This window comes from Canis lupus, chromosome 26, assembly GCF_003254725.2.
Source record: "Canis lupus dingo isolate Sandy chromosome 26, ASM325472v2, whole genome shotgun sequence".
NCBI lineage: Eukaryota > Metazoa > Chordata > Mammalia > Carnivora > Canidae > Canis > Canis lupus.
The window spans coordinates 24605977-24631205 of NC_064268.1; the positions used below are offsets into that span (position 1 = coordinate 24605977).

At 41.3% G+C, this 25229-nt stretch overlaps 1 protein-coding gene across 1 annotated transcript; it reads left to right on the forward strand.

The window, feature by feature from the left end:
- The first annotated feature begins 904 nt into the window (after positions 1-904).
- DRG1 (developmentally regulated GTP binding protein 1) lies at positions 905-24163 on the forward strand. Its single transcript, XM_025474609.3, has 9 exons — positions 905-1078; positions 2096-2219; positions 4051-4226; positions 11857-11926; positions 14479-14648; positions 17009-17139; positions 19265-19432; positions 19695-19817; positions 23719-24163. The coding sequence occupies exons 1-9, from the start codon at positions 1037-1039 to the stop codon at positions 23816-23818; spliced, it is 1104 nt and encodes a 367-aa protein (XP_025330394.1). The 5' UTR covers positions 905-1036; the 3' UTR covers positions 23819-24163.
- The last annotated feature ends 1066 nt before the right edge of the window (positions 24164-25229 follow it).

Sequence of the window (25229 nt, forward strand, 5' to 3'; positions counted from 1 at the left end):
CCAGGATCGCGCCCTGGGCCAAAGGCAGGCGCCAAACCGCTGCGCCACCCAGGGATCCCTAAACAACTCATTTAAGAAATACATTAAGTGGGATCACAACGTAGGTGCATTTATTCTTTTGTAAGCAGTATGTCCTGACATCCTTCCAGTCAGACCACACAGATCTGCTTTAACGACTGCAATACTTTTTTTTTTTACAGCACACAGGTGCCATTTATTTATCCATTTCCCTACTGATGAGCCTTAACACAGCTTCAAATTTTTCAGTATTACAAGCTATGTTGCAAGCACTGGTTCTCGGGCAATTATCTAATCAATCACGCACTTACTGCAGGCTCACCATGTGCCACGCACTGTACTCAGGGCTGGGGATTAACAAAACAGACCCCTAAATATAGCTTTGAGTGACCGAAAGGGTGCATTTTCTTTTTTCAAGAGGGCCAGACAGGCTGAAGATCGGTCTCTCTTCAATCCAGGAGGCCGAGGAGTCCGCCGGGGGGTCTCCCCGGGTGTCAGAAGGGGGGGGCTCAGGACCCCTCGCTGCCGGCGGAGCCGAGTGGATCGCCTGAGAGCGCTTTCCGCTCCCGCCCCGCGCCCACGCCCCGGGTCGGAGGCTGCGGGTGCAGCCGGCAGTAACCAGAAACCGCTCCTCGCACACCACGAGCCGGGCGCCGGGCGCCGAGCAGTGCGTGGGCGCAGGTCCGGCGGGGCGGGGCCGAGCGGCGCGCGACCCTCCGCGCGCTCGGGGAGGTACAGACCCGGGCGGCCTCTCTGGCCCCCGCTCCCGCGGGCTCTATGACACCGCGCTGGCTCGCGGGACGGGGCGGGGTTGGCTGAGGGGGGAAGAGATCGCTCCAAGCCGTACGTCTCGCGGTGAGCTGCGCCTTGAACTCTCTCGCGAGACGTAGGAAGTCCCGCGCTTGCGCGCTGCGGTAGCGCCTGCTGGCCTGGGCAGGTCCGCCGGCGTTTGTGTGAGGGGTGGTCATCTGTGCGGAGGCCGCTACGCTCCCCAGCGACCTCCCAGGGACTCGCCATCATGAGCAGCACCTTAGCGAAGATCGCGGAGATCGAAGCCGAGGTAATGGGCACAGCTGGCGCTTCACTCTCCCTCGGAGTGTTCTTTCTTAGGTAGCGTTGCTCTTGCCCGTACTTTGTTCAGCCGCGTCAGGACCGGGCCTGCGTTCTCCTACTCCCCTCAGCCGGGCGCCGAGCCCCCCGACTCCCCTCAGCCGGGGCCCGCGTTCCACACCCCTGCTGCTTGGTCAGTGCCCCGTTCTAGTGTTCGGCTCCTGTCCGAATATCGCTCTTCTCAGTCTTCTTTTCTGTGAGCAGCACAGCCCCCCCACCTCCTCCCTCCTCCAGCCCTGACCCGCTCTCGCACCCCAGTATCTTTCATCATCTCCCAGAACCCGTCCCCCTTTCCCCAATCTCTCTACTCGGTAGACCGCGTTTCCCAGAGTATTGCTCCTAGGAATGGATCTGGGATAACATCTGCGGTAGCCTGTTGATTCCACCTGAACCAGCTGTGCTTCTGTTGTCTGAAGCTCTCAGTTCTTTAAAATCTGGAGAGTGGGGCAGCCCCCGTGGCGCAGCGGTTTAGCGCCGCCTGTAGCCCAGGGCATGATCCTGGAGACCCGGGATCGAGTCCCACATCGGGCTCCCTGCATGGAGCCTGTGTCTCTGCCTCTCTCTCTCTCTCTCATGAATGAATAAATAAAAAATCTTTAAAAAAAAAAAAAAAAAAAAAAAAAAAAAAAAAAATCTGGAGAGTGGTGACCTTGTCAGATGGAGCATACCACGTACAAGCGGTAGAGAAGGACTCCGCAGCCGAGTTTCACTCTGATTTGTGGATGTTAATTTCAGTGACCTTGGTTGGTCTGTCCCTTCTACTTTGGGCCTCAGTTGACCTCTTTGTAATGAGGGGAATGGGCTGGGTGATGAAGAGGGTGAATTTTGACTCCAACTCTGACTAAAATGGGTATATTGACCTCAGGATCTAGAAAAAAAATCATTCACAGTTGGGAGAGCATTCATTCTGGATATTTTACCCTGTAAGAACTGCTTCTGATTTATAACTGTGATTCCTCCCTTGCAGATGGCTCGGACTCAAAAGAACAAGGCCACAGCACACCACCTAGGGCTGCTTAAGGCTCGCCTTGCTAAGCTTCGTAGAGAACTCATTACCCCAAAAGGTGGTGGTGGTGGTGGGCCAGGAGAAGGTTTGTGTTTTTCTTCAATGTTGGTGTGTTTTTTTGATGTAATTTCTTTCAAAATAATACAGGTGTATGGTTTAAAAAGAACTTTAAGCTGTCATATAGAAAAGTGTAGATGTGTATTTTCTAATCCTAAATTCTTGAGTGTGTTTAATTCTGCTGGTTTCAAAGGCCAATGAATGTTGTCTAAGGGATGAACTAGGGTTTTATACTGTATTTTTTTTTTTTAAGTTTATGTTTTTTACACACAACGTGGATCACGAACTCAAGATCCTGAGATTGAGATTTACGTGCTCCTCCAACTGAGCCAGCCAGGCACCCTTGTGTATATCCCATGGTGATCCAAAATAGGTTTTCATTGGTTTACAGGAATACATAAATACTGTATTCCTAGAGGAGGGCCACGAATTTGGCTTTGACGTTGTTTGAGGCCATTATTTAAAAAAACAAAAACAAAACAAAAACCCGGTCAGTCACACAGTTTTTTTTTTTGTTTTTTTTTTAAAAGATTTTTAAATTTATTTATTCACGAGAGGCAGAGATATAGAGAAGTAGGCCCCCTGCAAGGATCCCAATGCGGGACTCGATCCCAGACTCTGAGACCAGGGCCTGAACCGAAAGCAGGCGCTCCACTGCTGAGCCACCTAGACATCCCTCCCACAGAGTTTGTAAGACAAAAAAGAAACCCATTTTTCTCTTATTTAATCTTTTAAAAGCTTTTATTTTTTACTTAAATTTGTTTTTAATTCTAGCATTGATTTAACATAGTGTTGTATTACTTACAGGTATACAGTATAGTGCACAATATAGTGATTCAACACTTTCACTTTTTTTTTTTTTTTAAAGATTTTATTTATTTGAGAAAGCGCGAGTAGGGAGGGCCAGAGGGAGAGGGAGAAGCAGACTCCTCACTGAATGCAGAGTAGGGTTCAATCCTGGGACTGCAGGATCATGACCTGAACTGAAGGCAGACACTCAATTGCCTGAGCCACTCAGGCACCCAGTGATTCAAGGATTCTATACATTACCCAATGCTCATCACAAGTGCTCTTAATCTCCTTCACCAGTTCACCTGTCTCCCCACTCACCTCTCTTCTAGTGACCATCTGTTTGTTCTCTATGTTTAAGAGTCTGATTTTTTTTTTCTCTTTTTGCTTTTGTTTCTTATATTCCAATTAGGAAGAAACTCATTTTTAAAATATTTATTTGAGAGAGTGTGTACACATACAAAAAAAAGGGGGGTTAGGGACAAGGACAAGCACAGAGGCTGATATTGAGCTCAGACTCTTAACCCTAAGATCATGAGCTGAGCCAAAATAAAGTCACCTGGCAGCTTAACTGACTGAGCCACCCAGGTGGACCACCCATTTTTTTAGATCAGTTATTATATAATCTTTGAGTCTTAAATTCTGTGCGTACTGGAAAGGTGTATGACAGTGTAAGTAGAGGAAGAAAGTTTCTAAATAAATATTCCGGGATCCCTGGGTGGCGCAGCGGTTTGGCGCCTGCCTTTGGCCCAGGGTGTGATCCTGGATATCCGGGATCGAATCCCACGTCGGGCTCCCGGTGCATGGAGCCTGCTTCTCCCTCTGCCTGTGTCTCTGCCCCCCTCTCTCTCTCTCTGTGTGACTATCATAAATAAAAATTAAAAAAAAAAATTCCATTGAACAATGTTAATTGCTATTTTGTGTACTTAACCTCTGTAGAGGTAACCTGTAGAAAGTTTGAGAAATATATCCTAGATGGGTAGACTACCAGAATGTGAAAGGAATTTCATGAATCTCAACACTTCAAGAGATAACTTTCCTCTTCTTTTTGATATTTATTGATGTTTTAGGTTTTGATGTGGCCAAGACAGGTGATGCTCGAATTGGGTTTGTGGGTTTTCCATCAGTGGGGAAGTCAACACTGCTTAGTAACCTGGCAGGGGTATATTCTGAGGTGGCAGCCTATGAGTTCACTACTCTGACCACTGTGCCCGGTGTCATCAGATACAAAGGTGCCAAGATCCAGGTGAGTCAGGCCTGCAGGCCACAGAAGGGAAGAAATCCATTGTTTTATTCATTTAAAAAGCACTTATTGGAAGCGTTCTGTATGCCAGGCCTGATCTTTGATCTGTGAGGCCCCTCCTGCCTAGCAAGGGAGATAGAGCAGTATATAAAGACAATAATACAATGGGATAGTGCTTGTTAAAACACAGAGAAAGAAGGGACCGCTTTTTCACCTAAGGATATTGGGGAAACGTCTGGTAACACTAGAAAAGCTTCATGTAGAAAATGGCAGTGCAGATGGGTCTTGAAGTTCAAGTAGAATTTCATCAGCTAGAGAAGGTAAAGGGCAGTTTCAGGTAGCCATAGTGGTAAATAGCTTGCTGTGGTGCACGCTGTAGTGTAGATAGGAGTGATAGAAACCGAATCAAGAAGAGTAGGTTGGAGCTGAATTATGAAGGGCCTTCTGTGCCTGGTAAGGAAGTTGAATTTTATCTTCTATGTAGCCAGGAACCGTCAGAACCTTTTTATTTTTACTTATTTATTTTTCATCAGAACCTTTTTAATAACGTGGTAAGATCCTTTTTATCTTTCATTTTTTTACTTTTTGATAAGTTCCTTTTTATTTTATTTTACTTTTTAAAAGATTTTATTTATTTATTCATGAGAGACACACAGAGAGAGAGCACAGATACAGGCCGAGGGAGAAGCAGGCTCCATGCAGGAAGCCTGATGCAGGACTCGATCCCAGGTCTCCAGGATCGCACCCTGGGCCGAAGGCGGCGCTAAACTGCTGAGCCACCCAGGCTGCCCGATAAGTTCCTTTTTAGAAGATAATTCTTGTCTGTGAGGCCTAATGAAATTGGTGTTTAGAGAAGTTGTTCGTAGATAGGTAGTGGGTTTAGGGCTCCCAAGTGAAGAGTCCCTTTGGGTTTGAAAGAAGGTGTATGCAAGCTTTAATAGGTCATACTCTTGTTGGCTGCACAGCTAAGAAAGCAAGATTCTGAGTTCCATGGCATTTGAACTTAGGCTGGAAGTTCCCAGACCTTCTCGTTTCAAATCACCCTAGTGTCTCAGGAATTATTTCCTAACACCTCTTCTTGTCCTGGTAATTTTTTTATTAGGCCAAAAGAAATACTGAATGATTCCATCATTAGGTCCAAACAACTTAAATATTTATGTCCTTACAACCATAGTTATTTACCAATGGGATGTGTGCACTGTTGGAAACCATATCAGTTCTCAAACCTTGGAATCAGATTGGAAACCACTACATATGTCACATTGGTTTTTGTGTGGCGCTTTTTATTATAGCAACTGGTAAAAAATCTAACTTCCCAGACATTTGGATATGACATAATTGAAAGCAATGTAATAGGATGTAATGTTGAAATTGTGAGCTAGGGCAGCCCAGGTGGCTCAGTGGTTTAGCACCGCCTTCAGCCCAGGGCATGATCCTGGAGACCGGGGATCGAGTCCCACATCGGGCTCCCTGCATGGAGCCTGCTTCTCCCTCTGCCTGTGTCTCTGCCTCTCTCTCTCTCTGTGTGTCTCTCTTGAATGAATAAATAAATAAAATCTTTAAAAAAAAATTGTGAGCTGTGTGGAGCTAGTAGTTCTTTCATTGTCTGACATCTATCAAGAATTGCTGTTTCTTTTCTTTTCTTTTTTTTTTTTTTTTTTTTTAAATTTTTATTTATTTATGATAGTCACACAGAGAGAGAGAGACAGAGACACAGGCAGAGGGAGAAGCAGGCTCCATGCACTGGGAGCCTGACGTGGGATTCAATCCCGGGTCTCCAGGATCACGCCCTGGGCCAAAGGCAGGCGCTAAACCGCTGCACCACCCAGGGATCCCTCTTTTCTTTTCTTTTCTTTTTTCTTTTTTCTCTTTTCTTTTCTTTTCTTTTTTTTTTTTTAAGATTTTATTTATTCATGAGAGACACTGAGAGAAAGGCGGAGACATAGGCCATGAGAGAAGCAGGCTCCCTGAGGGGAACCTGATGTGGGAGTCTATCCCAGGACCCTGGGATCAGGACCTGAGGCAAAGGCAGACACGCAACCACTGAGCCACCCAGGTGCCCCAAGAATATCTGTTTCTCTTGAAAATTTAGGATATCTCATGGCACCCTTAAGTTCTCTGTGGTGCCCAGAGTACCTTGGCTTGTTCTTTGAGAACTATTAGTGTAAGCATCTGTTTTCCCTCTTGCCGAACTACACAATGAGTTGTGAGGTGCATTCATGCTTTTTCATTAATCTGAAGTAGGAAAGGACCAGTGTCCTGGTGGTATTTTCAGTGTTTGTTTTTTTTCCTGCCTATGCAGAGACTGTTGGGGCATGGGCCTTTCAGGTACTCCTGTGTCCAAAATGTATATAACTAGAGTGAGGATGCTTAGGCATATATATCTGGACCACTGCTTGATGCCGTCTGGTTTTAGCGTCTTGGTGATAATCACAGTTTTGGCAGCTCCGAGAATAACTTCTTTCCTGATGAGATGCTGTTGATACCTCTTTCAGGGCTTTGAAGTATATCAGAATGGGAGCTACTTAACCCTCTCTTTTCTTGTCTTTCTCCTAAAGCATTCATTTCAGTGTCTCCTGACCTTTTAGGGGTTCCCCCCCCTTTTTTGCATGATGCTTTCTTTTCTGCCTCTGCACTCTTTCCTCCCCTTCTGACTTTCTCCAGAAACTAAGTTAAGGTGTACATAGCAGGGTGAAGATGACCACTCTTGAATGTTCTTTAAATAGCTGTTTTGTGGCAGAGCACTCATCTGTGAAATGGAGGGAGAGGTATACAAAATTAGAACCATTTAGTAAGAATTAATATGGAGGGAGATTTCTGGTTTTTTGTTATGAAGGATGTGCCTAAAAATGGAACGGTACCTCTGAGGTAATGAATTACTGTGTCTGGAAGTGTTTAAGTAGTGACTGAATCACCACGTATTGGGGATGTTCTAAAGAAAACTGATTTTTCACACAAGTAGAGATTAGCCTGCAAGGTGGATATTCAGCTTCAAAAATATTTATGGGGCTTATTTTCACCTTGCTTGGGTCCCTAGGATTTGTGTTTTCCTATATAAATAATTGCACATTTAACTTAACTGCTTTAATCTCTAAAGGCATTTAGTTTGAGTTAGTTTAACATTGAATTCTTAAAATCTACAGTTTCACGATTTAAAGAAATATTTATCTTTTGGATCTAATATGACATTTAGATGCATAAAGCACGGGTTATTTTATTGAATGAAATTTAGTTGCCATGTCTACAGCTATAGCACCCTGAATGTGCCTGACACTCTCTGGAATTTAGTTGCTATGTTTAAATAGTTCCATGTAACGTTAAAAAATCTTTCCCTGTCAAGAAAAGCTAAATTTAGGTTGTTTTTACTTTTGTAGAGGCTTCAATAAATTTTCCCGTTTTCAGTTGCAGTAGTTAGAAAACCTGTGCTGTTTTTTCTTACACTAGGAGAAATATGGTCTTTTATAGCCATGTTCTAGGTTTAAGAGTTTTAGATTATCCAGATGGATTTTCCTTTTTGAGTTCTTGATAACATTAACGAGGCTTAACATACACTAAAGCCTTTTGCTGATGATATATATATATATATATATTTTTTTTTTTTTCTCAGCAGTTCTATATATATAGCAGATACATGTGTAGCAGAATGGAATTTACTAAGTGTTAGAAATAGATTCTAGAATCTTTGGGAGAGTTGAAGAGCTATTAGACTCTAGACTTAATTTCTAGGAACAACTGATGATGAACTTTTTGTTTTTTCAGACATCTTTATTGAGGTATAATTCACATACAATAAACTGCAGATAAAGTATACAGTTTGGTAAGTTTTGACATAGCTATATACTGGTGAAAACATCATCATAATTAAGATCATGAACACACCATCCCCAAAAGTTTCTTCATGCCCCTTCCCTCCTGGTTTCCTTCATCTCCAAGCAATTACTTATTTATGTTTTATTACTAAGATTAGTTTATATGTTGAATTTTACATAAATGAGACCATGTGTAAATATAAATGTATTCGCTTTTGGTTGGCTTTTTCTTTTTCTTTCTTTCTTTTTTTTTTTTTAAAGATTTTATTTATTCATGAGAGAGACAGAGAGAGAGACAGAGGCAGAGACACAGGCAGAGGGAGAAGCAGACTCCATGCAGGAGCCGTGAACATCCTACATGATCACAGAGGTAGTATCAGGAATAGATTAAGATTGAGGCAGTCATCACTAAACTACAGACCTTATTCAGATATATATATATGTATTTTTTTAAGATTTATTTATTTATTCAGAGAGAGAGAGAGAGACAGAGACACAGGCACAGGGAGAAGCAGGCTCCATGCAGGAAGCCCGACGTGGGATTCGATCCCGGGTCTCCAGGATCACACCCTGGGCTGCAGGTGGCACTAAACCGCTGCGCCACCGGGGCTGCTCCCTTATTCAGATATTACCAATTTTCCCACCAATGTCCTTTTCCAAGATTTTATCTGGGATCATCCCACGTTGCATTTGTTCTTTTTCTTTATTCTCTTGCCATCTGTAATAGATACTCAGTCTTATCCTTTAAGACTTTGATGCTTAAAAAAAAAAAAAAAAAGACTTTGATGCTTAGAGTATTGATTAATTGTTTTGTAGAATATCCCTCAGTTTGGGTTTGTCAGATGTTTTCTCACAATTAGACTGAGGTATTATGTATTTTTGTCAAGAAGACACGAAATGATGCTGTATCCTCAGTGTATCTTAGAGAATTCATGACGTTGTATGTCTTAATTGGTGATGTTGACCTTCATTAGTTGGTTAGGGTGGTATCAGCAGGATTTCTCTACTGTAAAGCTACTATCTTTCTTTCTTTTTTTTAAATTTTCATCTTTCTTTTCGTAGTTAAATACCTTGGGGAGGTACTTTGAGAAGATATAAATCCTATCTCTCAAACTTGCCCACTCATTTTAGCATTCATCTGTGGATCCTATCTGCAGCAGTTATTCTGCTTCTTGACAAATGGTGATTCTTTTTCTCTTTCTTACTACATGTTACTACATGTTATTAATTTACCTATTTATTCGATAATATGTACCAGTGTGGGTTTGTGGATATTTATTTTATGGGTTATAATCCAGTATTGCCATTATTTTATTGTTTTGTTCCAGCTTTGACAATTAGGAATTCCTTCAGGTTGGTTCCCATGTTCTTTCCATAAGCCCCCATCTTTGTGAGTGTTTTCTTATTTGTTGGCATAACATGATGTTCCATGCTAATCTTAGGTTTTTCCCTACTCTGGCCCTGAGGTCAACCACTTCTAAAGGAGCTCTAAGTTTTTTTTTTAAAGATTTTATTTATTCATGAGAGACAGAGAGAGAGAGAGAGAGAGGCAGAGGGAGAAGCAGGTTTCCTACAGGGAGCCCGACGTGGGACTTGATCCCGGGTCTCCAGGATCACTCCCTGGGCAGAAGGCAGGTGCTAAACTGCTGAGCTACCCAGGGATCCCCCTCCAATTTCTTTTATTAGAAAATAGTGATTAGAAATCAAGATCTGGTGTGTTCATTACTTTCCATGTATGTATTATGTGTAAATCAGTGTAACTAACGTTTCCAAGACAGGACTGATGTATTCAACATAAATTATAAAAGGGTAGCTCAGTTTGGTGTATTAGTCTTAGAGGATATAACATTATTATGTAGTGAAGAAGAGGGAGGAACTTTGAGTAGGCTTTTGAAAGGAAAAGTTGACTAAGTGCCTCCTGAATTAGTTCTTTTTCATTGTGTTTATTTATTTAATTATTTTTAAAATTTATTCATTGTAAGTAATCTCTACACCTGATGTGGGGCCCAGACTCAAGACTCAGAGATTGAGAACCAGCCAGGTACCCTCATTGTGGTTTATTTAGTGGGAAGTATGTTTGTATAATGTCAGATAGACTTAAAGCTAAGACTAATTAGAAAGGTTTTCTTTATTCATGAGAGACATAGAGGCAGAGACACAGGCAGAGGGAGAAGCAGGCTCCCTGCAAGAAGCCTGATGTGGAAATTGATCCTGGATCCTGGGATCACGCTCTGAGCTGAAGGCAAATGCTCAACGGCTGAGCCACCCAGGCATCCCAAGCTAAGGCTAATTTTATTTTATTTTATTAATTTTTAAAAAAGATTTTACTTATTTATTCATGAGAGAGACAGAGAGAGAGAGAGAGAGAGAGAGAGAGGCAGAGACAAGGCAGAGAGAGAAGCAGGCTCCATGCAGGGAGCCTGACATGGGACTCGTCCCGGAACTCCAGGATTACACCCTGGGCTGAAGGCAGATGCTCTACTGCTGAGCCACCCAGGCATCCCTAAGGCTAATTTTAAATGATGTTTTGATAAGCTGCCACTCTGTTCCTGGTTCATTCATGTGGATAATTCAAGATTGGCCATATAGTGGACCCTTGGTATTTTCAGATTTTATATATGTTCTCAATTGTTGTCAGTCGCCTCTAATAGTTTGTAATTTTGCTGAGATGTGCATTTGAATTGTGTGCTATGAAGTTGGTTTTTATGTTCACATTGTTATGTACATACACTATGACTTCTATGAAGTTTTCTGTGAAGTTTTACCTTTACTGCATTATCTGGGCAATTAAGCAGTCATTTTTCAACTGAGGACACACATCAGAGTCAGCCATGGAGCCTTGTGAAGTACAGATCAATATATGAACCCTACTTTGTCCTTTTAAGTTAGAATTTGTAGGGATGGATGAATTGTTAATGGTTTTACAGGTGATTATTATATGCTCACCTGGAATGGCTGCAGAAACTTTTGTGAATTGAGGGATTTGGAGGGTTTGCAAAAGCTCTTAATGTGTATTTTGTGACTATCAAGATCCATTACCTACATTAAGGAATTGGTATGGAGGCTCAACCTGAAAAAAAAAAAAAGGGACTATTAGAAGGTAGGTATGTATGTGTATTTATTTAGAATAGTGGAGGGATCCCTGGGTGGCGCAGCGGTTTGGCGCCTGCCTTTGGCCCAGGGCGCGATCCTGGAGACCCGGGATCGAATCCCACGTCGGGCTCCCGGTGCATGGAGCCTGTTTCTCCCTCTGCCTGTGTCTCTGCGCCTCTCTCTCTCTCTGTGACTATCATAAATAAATAAAAATTAAAAAAAAAATAGAATAGTGGAGAGGAGCAACAAATAGTGGTGAGGGAGAGCAACAATCTTAAGTAGGCTCCACGTTGAGTGTGGAACCCAGCATGGGGCCCAATCTCACAATCCTGAGATAATGACCCGAGCCAAAATCAAGAATTGGACACCTAACTGACTGAACCGCGCAGGCACCCCTAGAAGAGATTAATGCAGAATAATGGGTTTGGCCCTCAGAATGTGAGTTATAATCTTACTTGATTTATTAGGACTGTGATTTTGGGCAAATCAGTTAACCTCTGTGAACCTCAGCTGATATCTCAGAGTTGTTAGGTATTTTAAACTAGGTAAAATATAAAAAGGTATATAAAAAACCTAACATTGAAATACATAGTAAAAGTAATATTCAAGTTATCAGGAGGTTGGATTTGGATCTTTTATACTTTGGATACTTGAAAAATCATTCTGTTTCACCTGTTCAGATTTGTGGCTTCTTTTTTCCTTCTCTCCTTACCCTGTCCTTAATTTTGCAGCTCCTGGATCTTCCAGGTATCATTGAGGGTGCCAAGGATGGGAAAGGTAGAGGCCGTCAAGTCATTGCAGGTGAGTTGTCCAAGGCTACCAGCCTGGGATATTATCCCTTTATTGAGTACTATTTCTTTAGTTGGAGACTAAAGACCCTGGACTTAGACCTTGGACTTAGAGATTTTATCACAGTGAAGGGCATAGTTTTACTTGACTTCTTACTGGAATAGAATGTCAGAACTTGAAGGGACCTCAGAAAATAACAGTCCAGATCTCCATTTGAGGAGAAACACTAAGAAAAGGAGAAGTGAAGTGCTTTAGTCCATTGTCGCACTGGTTGTGGTTATTTAAAGTAAAATATTATAAAAGGCTAATCATAAATTGGCAACAGTCCACTACTCTACCTTTCCTCACTTCCACTGTCATTCCCCATTGGCAACTATTATTAACTTTTCAGCTGTTCCTTTTGTTATTTACCTTCAGATTTTCAAATATTGTGCTTATATTGCTATCTCACGATTAATTTTAGATGTCATCTATTGGTTTCATGTTATGGTGGAGAGTTAGCTTTCTTATACTCTATACCTTTTTACCCATTTTTTTTTAATTTCATTTTAAGTAATCTCTACACCCAACATGAGGCTCTCACTTAAAATCCCTAGATAAGAGTCACATGCTCCACTGAGCCAACTAGGTGCTACCCACCCCCCTGTTCCTTTCTTTCAAACAAATTATATCAAAATTTTTAGTTAACTTATCAGTTACAGTTTACATTATTATGTATCAAATATGTAACTTTTGTTCAGTGCTAAGATAGGTGGAATATTATGACTTGGTTTCTTTTCTCTTAAAATCTGTTTTTGAAATTTGTTTTTCATGTAGTGGTTTCTTTTTTTTTTTTTTTTTTTACTGTATGTGTTTGCTAATATTTTTCAAATGTTCTTTTTTTTTTTTTTTTAAGATTTTATTTATTTAGGGATCCCTGGGTGGCACAGCGGTTTGGCGCCTGCCTTTGGCCCGGGGCGCGATCCTGGAGACCCGGGATCGAGTCCCACGTCGGGCTCCCTGCATGGAGCCTGCTTCTCCCTCTGCCTGTGTCTCTGCCTCTCTGTCTCTCTCTGTGTGGCTATCATGAATAAATAAATAAAATCTTAAAAAAAAAAAAAGATTTTATTTATTTATTAATGAGAGACACACAGAGAGGCAGAGACACAGGCAGAGGGAGAAGCAGGTTCCGTGTGGGGAACCCGATATGGGACTCGATCCCGGGACCCCAGGATCATGCCCTGGGTCAAAGACAGGCACTAAACTGCTGAGCCACCCAAGGATCCCTGTATTTTTCAAATGTTCTAAGAGATCAAATGCCCATCAGTCAGTGTTTTTCTAGATAGTTAAATAATAGCTTCAAATACAATCTTACTGATTTCATTCTTTCCCCACAACCCTGGCAGTATCCTCCTGTGCCCTCTTTTCTTGCTTTATTTTATATTTTTTAAAGATTTTATTTATTCACAAGAGACAGAGAGAGAGGCAGAGACACAGGCAGAGGGAGGAGTAGGCTCCATGCAGGGAGCCTGATGTAAGATTCAATCCTGGATCCCCAGGATCACGCCCTGGGCTGAAGGTAGCACTGAACCACTGAGCCACCCGGGCTGCCCTCTTTTCTTGCTTTAATCTGGATTGGTTGCTTTCTAGATGAGCACTGTCCAATAGAAAAAATGGTCTGAATCTGTGCTCTCCAGTATGGTAGCCCATAGACACGTGTAGTTATTGAGTGCTTTAAATGTGCCTAGGGCAATTGAGGAAGTGAATTTCAAATTTTATTTCATTTTAACTAGTTAATATTTTTAAAAATGTAAACTAACCTATGTTGACAGAAAGCAGATCAGTGGATGAATTGGAATCAAGGGGAAGATTGATTTCAGAGGTGATGGAAATGTTCTGCATATTGCTTGTCTGTGGTATTTATACAGATATATAATATATGTTTTTTTTTTTTAAGATTGTATTTATTTATTCATGAGAGACACAGAGAGAGAGAGAGGCAGAGACACAAGCAGACTCCATGCAGGGAGCCCGACATGGGACTCGATCCTGGGGATCCAGGATCAGGCCCTGGGCCGAAGGCGGCACTAAACTGCGGAGCCACCCGGGCTGCCCTATGTTTGTCATTAAACTGTATTTAACACGGACACTATTTGTTTTTTGTAAATTACACTGATAAGATATATTTGTATATATACATGATAATGCTGACAGTAAAGTTGACGAAAAATATGCCAAACAGATAGTCTTACGTTTTTAGAATTTTTATTATTTTAAATCTGACTTTTTCAGGGATTTAAGTTATTGCCTGGTTTTTGCCCTCATTCTGACTTGTTTTTCTGCTAGTCTATCTAGAAGTTAACATATCTTCTAGTTACACCAGTGGAAAACAAGGCACACGTTGTATATTGACTTCTGGCATAGAATTTGGTAACCTTAACTTGATGTGTGTCTGTGTATTTATTAAAAAAATCCTTTGTCTTAATGGAATTCGACTGCCTCCCTCTCCCCAGCTTTTGAGTATTTGGCTTAGTAAAATCTGTATTGAGCTGTGCTTTGTATAAATTATTTTTTCCATTCTTCAGTGGCCCGAACATGTAACTTGATCCTTATTGTTCTGGATGTCCTGAAACCCTTGGGACATAAAAAGATAATTGAAAATGAGCTGGAAGGCTTTGGCATTCGTTTGAACAGCAAACCCCCCAACATTGGCTTTAAGAAGAAGGATAAAGGAGGCATTAATCTCACGGCCACTGTAAGTGGAGGGGATATGGGCCAGGCTTCTGAAGGTACTGGGGTAGAGAATAGATCGAGGTATAGGGATGTTGAACTTTGGAAATCACCTGGCTTCTGCCAGCACTAACTGAGGTAACGAAATGACCTTGTAGTGACTGACAGATAGGAAAAGAATTAATCTCAGCCTTAATTTCATTTCTTCTTTTGGGTTATTTGATGTGGTATGGGACCAGCCTTCATGAAGTAGATGGCTGCTAATATCTTGTGTTTTCATTTATTTAACATAACACAGATTTATAGAGTGCCTATCCTGTGCCAAGCATTCTTTTAGGCTCTTGTTTGGTAAGGGAGTAGGTTAGAAGAGAGAGCAAAATAGACAAAAGTCTCTGTCCATACATTCTATGTGGAAAAGTAGTGAACAAAACTAATGAGTTAATACAATATATTAGATGATAAATCTAAGGACAAAAACAGGGAAAAGAGTGTTGGTGGGAGAGTTGATTAGAGAAGTCTTCACTGAGGTGACATGAGGGAGTGAACAAAAGGACTGTCTTGGGGAAGAACATTCCATGTAGAGGAAACATCCAAGTGTAAAGCCCTGAGAGGTACAGCATGCTTTTGCATGTTTGGGGAATAGCATAGTGAGCAAGTAGGAGAGTGGTAAGAGATGAAGTCATAGCATAGGACCATACATGCTTTTACTTTGCAAAAAATGGATAACTCTTGGTTGGGTTCCAATTTATGGAGTGAGCAGAATTTGATTTAGGTTTTGGTGGAATCAGTCTAGTTTGTTGAGATGAGAAAAGATTGAATTGGGTTAAGAACAGAAGAAACCAAAGCAGAGAAGCCATTTAAGAGGTTATTAAAAAAAAAAAAAGGGGGGGGGGGGTTATTTCAGCAATCCAGTCAAGAAGTGATAGTTTTCAGAGCAGAGTTGTAACAATGGGGGAGATAAATGGTTGATTTATCAAAAGATTTTGAGAGTAGCTGGGTAGGAATTACTTGTGGATTGGATATGAGTTGTGAGAGAGATGACTATAAGTTTTTTTTTCCTGAGCTAGAAAAATAGACTCCCATTACTAAAATGGTAAGACTTTGAGTAGGATGGGGTTGGAGAGGAGGGGAAGATTAGGATGTTCAGTTTGAGATGCTAGTCAGACACCCAGTAGGTATATGAGGAATTATCTAGGCTTGGAGAGGTATACATTTGGTGTTTAGTAACTCTGGAGCCATGAGCTTATCTGAGATAACTAGGAAATGAGTATAAATAGAAAGTAGGTTCAAGGATTTCGCTTTATGTTCCCTTCAGTGATTAGAGGTTGGGAGATGGGAAGAATCAGCAAATAAGACTTTTTAGACAAAGAAGAAAGAAAATCAGGAAAACCAGTTTCTTTACTTAGTTTCCAAGATTGGAGGAGTGATCAACTCTGTCCAGTGCTGCTTGCTTCTAAGTCATATAATTGAAGATTGAGAATTTCCTGTAACATTTAACATTCTAGAAATCCAGATGATATGACTAGCACAGAGTTAAACTGTCCTGCTGAGGAGATCTTTCTCATTATCCTTTCATAATGTTTAAATTTGAACATTTAATGTTTAATATTTCTGTATTTATTTGCTAAGGCTGCCATAGTAAAGTACTGTAGATTGGGTGGCTTAAACAATAGATACTTTTTTTTTTAAAGATTTTATTATTCATGAGAGACAGAGAGAGAGAGAGAGAGAGAGGCAGAGACACAGGCAGAGGGAGAAGCAGGCTCCGTGCAGGGATCCTGATGAAGGACTTGATCTCGGAACTCCAGGATCATGCCCCGCGCTGAAGGCAGGCGCTAAACTGCTGAGCCATCCAGGGATCCCCTACTTATTTTATTTTAATTCTGGAGGCACTAGATGTCTGAGATCAAGATATGAGCAGGATTGGTTTCTTTGAGTTCTCTACTTGGTTTGTAGATAGCTATCATCTTCCTGTGCCTTCACATGGTTTTCCCCTCTGTGGGTCTATATCCTAGTCTCCCTTTCTTGTATGGACATTAGTGCCACTTGAATTAGGGCTTATCCATATGACTGATTTCATTTTAACGTAGTTACTTCTTTAAAGACTCTATCTTTAACCCTCACAGTCACATTCTGAGATACCTGGGATTTAGGAGGTCAGCATATGAATTTGGGTAGGAGTGATTCAGTCCCTAGCATCTTCATTCGAGTTTGGAAAGATTAATAGTTTTGAAGTATTTTCTAATAAAAGTCAATTACTCTCATCCAGAATAACAGACTTTAGAAATGAATTTTTATATCTTAGGATTATCCAGGTATAATGATAAATACTCCTGGGAGATTTTTTTGCTCTGTGACCAGTTACTGTCTTCTCTGCACATTCAGTGCCCTCAGAGTGAGCTGGATGCTGAGACTGTGAAGAGCATTCTGGCTGAATACAAAATTCACAATGCTGATGTGACGCTGCGTAGTGATGCCACAGCAGACGACCTCATCGATGTGGTGGAAGGAAACAGGTACTGACCAAGTGTATGATCTGGTGTCTGAATTTGAATTTGAAGCCTTATAGTGGAAACAACATTGGATTATGAATCTGTAAGACATTGATTCTAACTCTAGGTCTGCTACTATCTCATAATAGTGGGCCTTGGTTTTGTTAGCTGTAAATTGGAGGGTTGGTTTTAATTTCTGGCATCCTTCTTTGCTCTGAAATTTGATTACGATGGTCGAATTCCTCTTTTCTTTCTTTTCTTTTCTTTTCTTTTCTTTTCTTTTCTTTTCTTTTCTTTTCTTTTCTTTTCTTTTTTTCCTTTCCTTTTTCCTTTTTCCTTTTCCTTTTTCCTTTTCCTTTTTCCTTTTTCCTTTTTCTTTTCCTTTCCTTTCCTTTCCTTTCCTTCCCTTTCCTTCCCTTTCCCCTTCCCTTTCCCCTTCCCTTTCCCCTTCCCTTTCCCCTTCCCTTTCCCTCCCTTTCCTTTTTCCTTCCCTTTCCTTTCATCTATTCATGGGAGACACAGAGAAGGAGAAGCAGGCTCCAGGCAGGGAGCCCCATGTGGGACTCGATCCCAGGACTCCAGGATCACACCCTGGGCCAAAGGCAGACGCCCAACCACTGAGCCACCCAGGCATCCCTAAATTCCCCATTTCTTTTTTTTTTTTTTTTAAAGATTTTATTTATTTATTCATAGAGACACACAGAGAGAGAGAGGCAGAGATACAGGCAGAGGGAGAAGCAGGCTCCACGCGGAGAGCCCGACGTGGGACTCGATCTAGGGTCTCCAGGATCACGCCCTGGGCTGCAGGTGGCGCTAAACCGCTGCGCCACCGGGGCTACCCAAATTCCCCATTTCTATTACTTTTTGTGAATTAGTCTGTCCCCTACCTAAGCTGTGTCATAAGATGGTGAAGAGAGTAGTTCTCAATCTGCTCTCCCAGAATCCATCTGAGAAATTCTATAGGGTACCTATAGAATTCAGAGCATGCTTGGCTGTATATGTTCTAAGGGTAACCTAAAGATATAAACCTAAAGATAGCCAAAGGCAGCTAAAGTACCATGAAAAACTAGTATTAGTATTTTAAATTAAATAATAATTTAAGCCACTATTAAAGTTTTTCCTGGCATTTGAGCATAATATTTTTTTTTAAAAGCTTATTTATTGGGATCCCTGGGTGGCGCAGCGGTTTGGCGCCTGCCTTTGGCCCAGGGCGCGATCCTGGGGACCTGGGATCGAATCCCACGTCGGGCTCCCGGTGCATGGAGCCTGCTTCTCCCTCTGCCTGTGTCTCTGCCTCTCTCTCTCTCTGTGAGACTATCATAAATAAATAAAAATTTATAAAAAAAAAAAAAAGCTTATTTATTTATTTATGAGACACACAGACTGAGAGAGAGAGGCAGAGACATAGGCAGAGGGAGAAGCAGCCTCCTGGCAGGGAGTCTGATGTGGGACTCCATCCTGGATCCTGGGATCACGACCTGAGCTGAAGGCAGGCGCCCAACCGCTGAGCCACCCAGGTGTCCCATGAGCATATTTTTTAATTGCTTTCCTGTTTATTGGATGCATTTATTCGATTCTCATTTGAAAACAAAAGCCAATTCTTTGAGTTAGGCATTGTATAAGTGAGGCAATTGAAGCCTGAAAAGTTGTGACTTGCTATAAATTAATAGTAACCTCAGCTGCCGTATTGATATGGACATTAGGATTGTGACATTGTTAGATGTTACATTTTTTATTTTAAAAATTGAATATATTATTAAAAATACATTTACAATTCATAAAACAACTTTGTGGGAAATTGACTCTGAGACTTGCCCAAGGGATTTAGATCTAGGAAGTAACAGAGCTGGGAGTAGGTTTTTGTGTGATTCCAAAACTTGTGTTCTTATGATGCATCTCAGTAATTACCTGCATGGTTCAGACAGGGTTTGAGTTTTGTTACATCTCAACTCATAGTTCACTTTTTGGACATTGTACTTTATTTTGGTAGGAAGCCTTTTGGGGGCAGGGTTGAGGGGTTGATCTGCTTTTTATGATGCTTTTTATGAGTCTCTGATTTGGCGTTCTGGGCTTGGAGATGCTCATAATCGCACTGACAGTCTTTTCAACAGCTCCAGACTAATGTCCTATTTTTCTTCTATTTCTGTAGAGTTTATATCCCTTGTATCTATGTGTTGAATAAGATTGATCAGATCTCCATTGAGGAATTGGATATCATCTATAAGGTGCCTCATTGTGTACCCATTTCTGCCCATCACCGCTGGAATTTTGATGACCTATTGGAAAAGATCTGGGACTATCTGAAACTAGTGAGGATGTAAGTCTTCGTGGAAAGGTCATATGGTTGTAGGAATTAAAACAAAGTGTCCTAAAATGATACTATCTGGAGCTCATTAACACAGTTTGTCTCATTTTGGAGATATAAATAAATAAATATCTGCTAGGCCATATTGAGGGCCTTCTTCCTTAATTGGAGGTTATCTGTGTCTGATCTTCTCAGGGGTGATGGAGGGTTGATTTGCATTCAGTACATTAAGCATTCCAAGAAGTAGGAAACCTCTGCTCCCTCTTTGTTCTAGTTACACCAAACCCAAAGGCCAGTTGCCTGATTATACATCTCCAGTGGTGCTGCCTTATTCCAGGACTACAGTGGAGGATTTCTGCATGAAGATTCATAAAAATCTTATCAAAGAATTTAAATAGTAAGTATCATGGGCATGTAGTGCCTTCTCTTCCCTGTGGGCTACTGATTCCACAAACTAGCAATTCTTAGGGTAGCATTAAGAAAATGGCATCAGGGGGTTGCTAAAATGCTTGCCTGGCTAGAATTCTGCAGTGTCTTCCTATTTATTCATTCATTCATTTGAGACATGGGCAGAGGGAAAAGCAGGCTCCCTTTGGGGAGACTCAATCCCCGGCCTCCAGGATCATGACTAAGCCAAAGGCAGGTGCTCAACCCTGAGCCACTCAAGTGCCTCTTCAGTCCTAAAACCATGCTAAATTGGAGCAAGAAGAGCTTTAGAAGCCTTGTCAGGTCAGGATGGCTGACAGTACACGGCTCTGATTTTCTCTTGTTAATTAGTTTCCCTCTTGGCAAACATAAACGTCAATTCTTCTTGCCAGCATCATACTGGCCTCCTGTGGGTGCTGAGACCCCCTGTGGACCTTAAGCATGGGTAAATGCCCCTAAATCTCCTACATATACTTTCATTGCTGTTACAGGCTGAAAGAAATTTATAACATCTTATTTTGAGCTAATTGAGCTAATTTTATTTCATTTTTTATTTTTATTTTTTATTTTTATTTAAAGCTTTTATTTATTCATGAGAGACAGAGAGAGAGAGAGGTAGAGACACAGCAGAGGGAGAAGCAGGCTCCATGCAGGGAGCCCCACGTGGGACTCTATCCCAGGTCTCTAGGATCACGCCCCGGACTGCAGGCAGCGCCAAACCACTGTGCCACCGGGGCTGCCCTATTTCATTTTTTAAAGATTTATTTGAGAGAGAAGTGTGCTTGTACACACATGGGTAGGGAGAGGGACAGAGAATCTCAAGCGGATTCCTTACCGAGCACAGAGCCTGACAGAGGGTTTGATCTCATGACCTTGAGACCATGACCTGAACCAAAAGCAAGAGTCAGATTCCCAACCAACTGAGCTACTTTAGGCACCCCTGAGCTAAGTTTAGATTTACAGAAAAGTTGAAAAAATAGTGCAAAGAATTTCTTTATATCCCTCACCACTCTTCTAACATTATCAGCTCACATAACTATAGTAATCAAGAACAATTTTTTGCCCATCAATTGATGAATGGATGGAGAAGATGATGTGTATATACATACAATAGAATATCAGCCATGAAAGAGAATAAAATCTTGTCATTTGCAATGACATGGATGGAGCTAGAGAGTATTATGCTAAGTGAAGTAAGTCAGAAAAAAAACCATATGATTTCACTTATATGTGGAATTTAAGAAACAAATGAGCACAAGGGGAAAAAGGAGAAAACAAGAAATAGACTCTTAATTATGGAGAAGGAACTGATGGTTGCCAGAGGGGAGATAGTTGGGATGGGTGGGATAGGTGATGGGGATTAAGGAGTGCCCTTGTGATGAGCACTGGGTGAAGCATGTTGAATCACTGTATTGTACGCTGGAACTAATACAACACTGAAGTAACTGGAATTAAGATAAAAACTTAAAAAAAAAAATACTTGTTTCTGATCCTGAGAATACCGAGAGTGAAGACCTTTATTAAACTTCACATTCCTTTCATCGAAAATAACTTCTAAGTGCAGGTGCTAATTTCCACTATCCTCAAACTGTTAAGTTTTGGCATATACTTGAATCAGTGAAGGAGAGTCTTGTAAAGTTAAATATTTTCCTTTTTCAAACCTTAAAGGTTTCTTTTTTTTTTTTTTTTTTTTTTTTTTTTAAGATTTTATTTATTCATGAGACAGAGAGAGAGAGGCAGAGACACAGGCAGAGGGAGAAGCAGGCTCCATGCAGGGAGCCCAATGTGGGACTCGATCCTGGGTTTCCAGGATCACGCCCTGGGCTGAAGGCAGCACTAAACCGCTGAGCCACCAGGGCTGCCCACCTTAAAGGTTTCTGTATAGCTCTTGCCTTCCATGGTGGCAGAACACTGACGCCTCTAGAGTTGTAAGTTAATGAGGGAATTAAATGAGAAGGGAGGAAAATGTTTTGGAGAAGAGACATATCAAAGCAGTTAGAATTTTATTTGGTCACTGTTTTTGTTTTATTTTGTTTTGTTTTTTTTTCCCCATTATGGAAGAAATAGCACTTTAACTATCTTAATAGAAAAACATGTAGCGGGCAGCCTGGGTGGCTCGGTGGTTCAGCGCTGCTTTCGGCCCAACGTGTGATCCTGGAGACCCAGGATCGAGTGCCACGTCGGGCTCCCTGCATGGAACCTGCTTCTCCCTCTGCCTGTGTTTCTGCTTCTCTCTCTCTCTCTCTCTCTCTCTCTGTCTCTCATGAATAAATAAAATCTTAAAAAAAAAAACAAAAACATTTAGCTTCAGGCCTACTAATTATGACACTTGTCCTTGTTGCATTCCATTTGTGTCCTTGAATACATGCACATCCTTTGATCATTATGTATTTTCTGTGTTAAAAGAGTCACATCATGTAATCACTTTTTTTTCCTATTTGTTGCTACTTTACATAGTTTTCTTGACTTCACACAAAAACTTTTCCTTTTTAATTTCTTTAATCTGAGATTCATGATAATAAGGCCTTTGATATGTTTTGCTGCATTGCTCTCCAAAAAGGGCTGAACCTTTTTACATTGCCAGCAATAAAATGGAAGGCACTGATGTTAAAGCAGGCGTTAAATATGATTGTTAAAAACTAGTTTTCTGGGCAGCCTGGGTGGCTCAGTGGTTTAGCGCCGCCTTCAGTCCAGGGTGTTATCCTGGAGTCCCGGGATCGAGTCCCATGTCAGGCTCCCTGCATGGTGCCTGCTTCTCCCTCTTCCTGTGTCTCTGCCTCTCTGTGTGTATTATGAATAAATAAAATCTTTAAAAACAAAACAAAACAACTAGTTTCCTAGTTCAATATTATAAAATGGTCACGTGCATTTATCTTGTTAATGCATTGAAAAATTTTATGTGTGTTTTATTAATGCTGTTAGTAAAATGCTGTTTTATCTTTTTTGGCAAAGTGAAGTGTTCAGTGTTTTTTTTTTTTTTTTTTTGAACGTAGATTTTCATCACTATTTTTTGAGATTCACTTATTTATTTTAAAAAGAGAGTGTGAGGGTAGAGGGGTGCAGAGTTCTATGTGGGGCTCTGTCCCACAGCCCTGAGATCACTACCTGAGCCGAAACCATGAATCGGACTGTGCCACCTACATGCCCCAGAACATAGGTTTCTAAAGATGTTTTGTTGCAAAGGCAATATAATAACAACGTGGCTGTCATTTTCTTTCCTTTGGTATATAGTTCTTAGCCTCTGTGAGACAGATCTCAGTATCCTGTTAACCAATTTCCATCACTAGCCCAACGTATTTTTAGTATTGGAGGCCTATTGATAAAAATTCATAAATGCTAAAAAATCAGGAGAACATTAGGGTATCTTGGGAGGGAGAATTTTCCTAGCATGACTGAGGAGGAGGGCCCTATATTTATTAGTACCCATTGATGGTTTTAGTAGACCCAATAAAAACTGGTATTTATAATAGTCTATAACTGATATTGTAAGAATCAATTTCCAATCTGAATTATTTGAGTATTTTTCTATAACAAACCCATGCTTTCTTCTTTTAATTTTAAACTAGTCACATTTCTCATTTGTGTTTTTTTCTCTGATTTTGCTAAATTGGTTCTGGAACAAGAGGAACCGCACAACTTCCGAAAGTGTTTGCCACTTTGCATCTGAAGGCTCCATTGTGCTGTACTGCAGGGGAAGCTAATGCCTTTGGGCTTTGAATGTGGTCCTTGACTGGGGAAAGGGGATGTTGCAAGCCTATGGTGCTTAAGAGCTGGAATGCTAAATCTACGCAGAAAGGTGGCACCCAGGTAGAGTAGAAGCTAGGTGATTATTTACACTGACTTTTTTTTTTTTTTTTCTCCCTTCCATACAGCGCTTTGGTTTGGGGTCTGTCTGTGAAACATAATCCTCAAAAAGTGGGTAAAGACCATACGTTGGAGGACGAGGATGTCATTCAGATTGTGAAGAAGTGAAACCTTCTGCCCATCTGCTGGGCCAACCATAGCAGCTTTTCCCGTGACCAAGCACCCTATCCCAAACCCCTTCCGGCTTTGGCAGCCAGTGGATCAGGATTCAGGGGAGGGAGATGGAGGCCCTCAAACTGGAACTTTACTTGTCTTATCTTGGTGTCCCCTTATAAATTCAACTGCATAAAGGACCTGGTAGGCCAGCCAGCTATGTGCAGCTCATGTGTCATTGTCAGAATTTGTTTGGGGATGGACTGAATGAGGATGGGTATATACAGTGAGGTAGCTGCAGAAGGGGTTACTTGGGAGCCTGGTCTTAGATGTGAAATGGATTAAAATGTGACTGCAATATCTCAGTTGATGTTTAGTCCTGGGAAACTCTTCTAACTGAATGTGGCTTTCACTCTTCTCAAGTGGTCTTTCACAGGTGATACTGGAAAGAGGAAGGACATGATGTAAATTAACTGAATATTCCCTGCAAGGCTAGCCCATATGGGAGATAGTGTTGTGTGGCAGTTGTAAAGTACTCTGGCCATACACATCAAAAGTTTGAAATGTGTGGCCACTTATAATTAGCTGTGAAACCCTGCATAAATTACACAACCTCTAAACAGTTCGTTTTATCCTGTAACGAGATAATGCACTTACCTTTTATTTATTTTTAAATGTTTTACTTTTTTTTTTTTTTTTTAAGATTTATTCATGAGAGACACAGAGGCAGAGACACAGGCAGAGGGAGAAGCAGGCTCCATGTAGGGAGCCCCATGTGGGATTCGATCGCGTGACTCCAGGATCATGCCCTGAGCCGAAGGCAGACGCTCAAACGCTGAGCCATCCAGGCGTCCCTGGCACTTCCCTTTTAGAGTGGAGTTTGTTAGTATCAAGGGAGAGGGTACTTGTAAAATCCTTAGCACAGTATCTGGCATGTAAATACTTAGTGAATGTTGGCTCTTATCTCTGGTCCTTTTCCTTTATCTGAACAGAGCAGGTTTGTGTGTAAACGTGTACGTATGGAGGTGTGATGTTAGAAGGAAAGGTGGTGTCAAGACTGTTTAGGAGGGTACTAAGGACATAATGAGATGTTTTGGGCTGGGAACAGGAATATAAAGGAGTCACCCCAATACTGGGAAATTGGTAAAGCAATCTTTGTGCAGTAGACTGGGTTAGTGAGAATAATGGCAGAGGGAAGGTGTAGTCATGTATGTACAGAGAAGTCTAAACTTGGTAATTGATTGACTTGCTCTTGAGTGAAAAAGAAGTGAGATAATTTCAGTGTGGATTACAGGGACAATAGAGAAGGGTAGTCCCTTAGAAAATCAGGAACGGAAACAGATGTGCAGCAAGACAGAGTTTGATTTTTAGATCAAGTGAGCTAGCACTTCTAGCAGGTTGTGAGGGATGGGACTGTGGGATTATC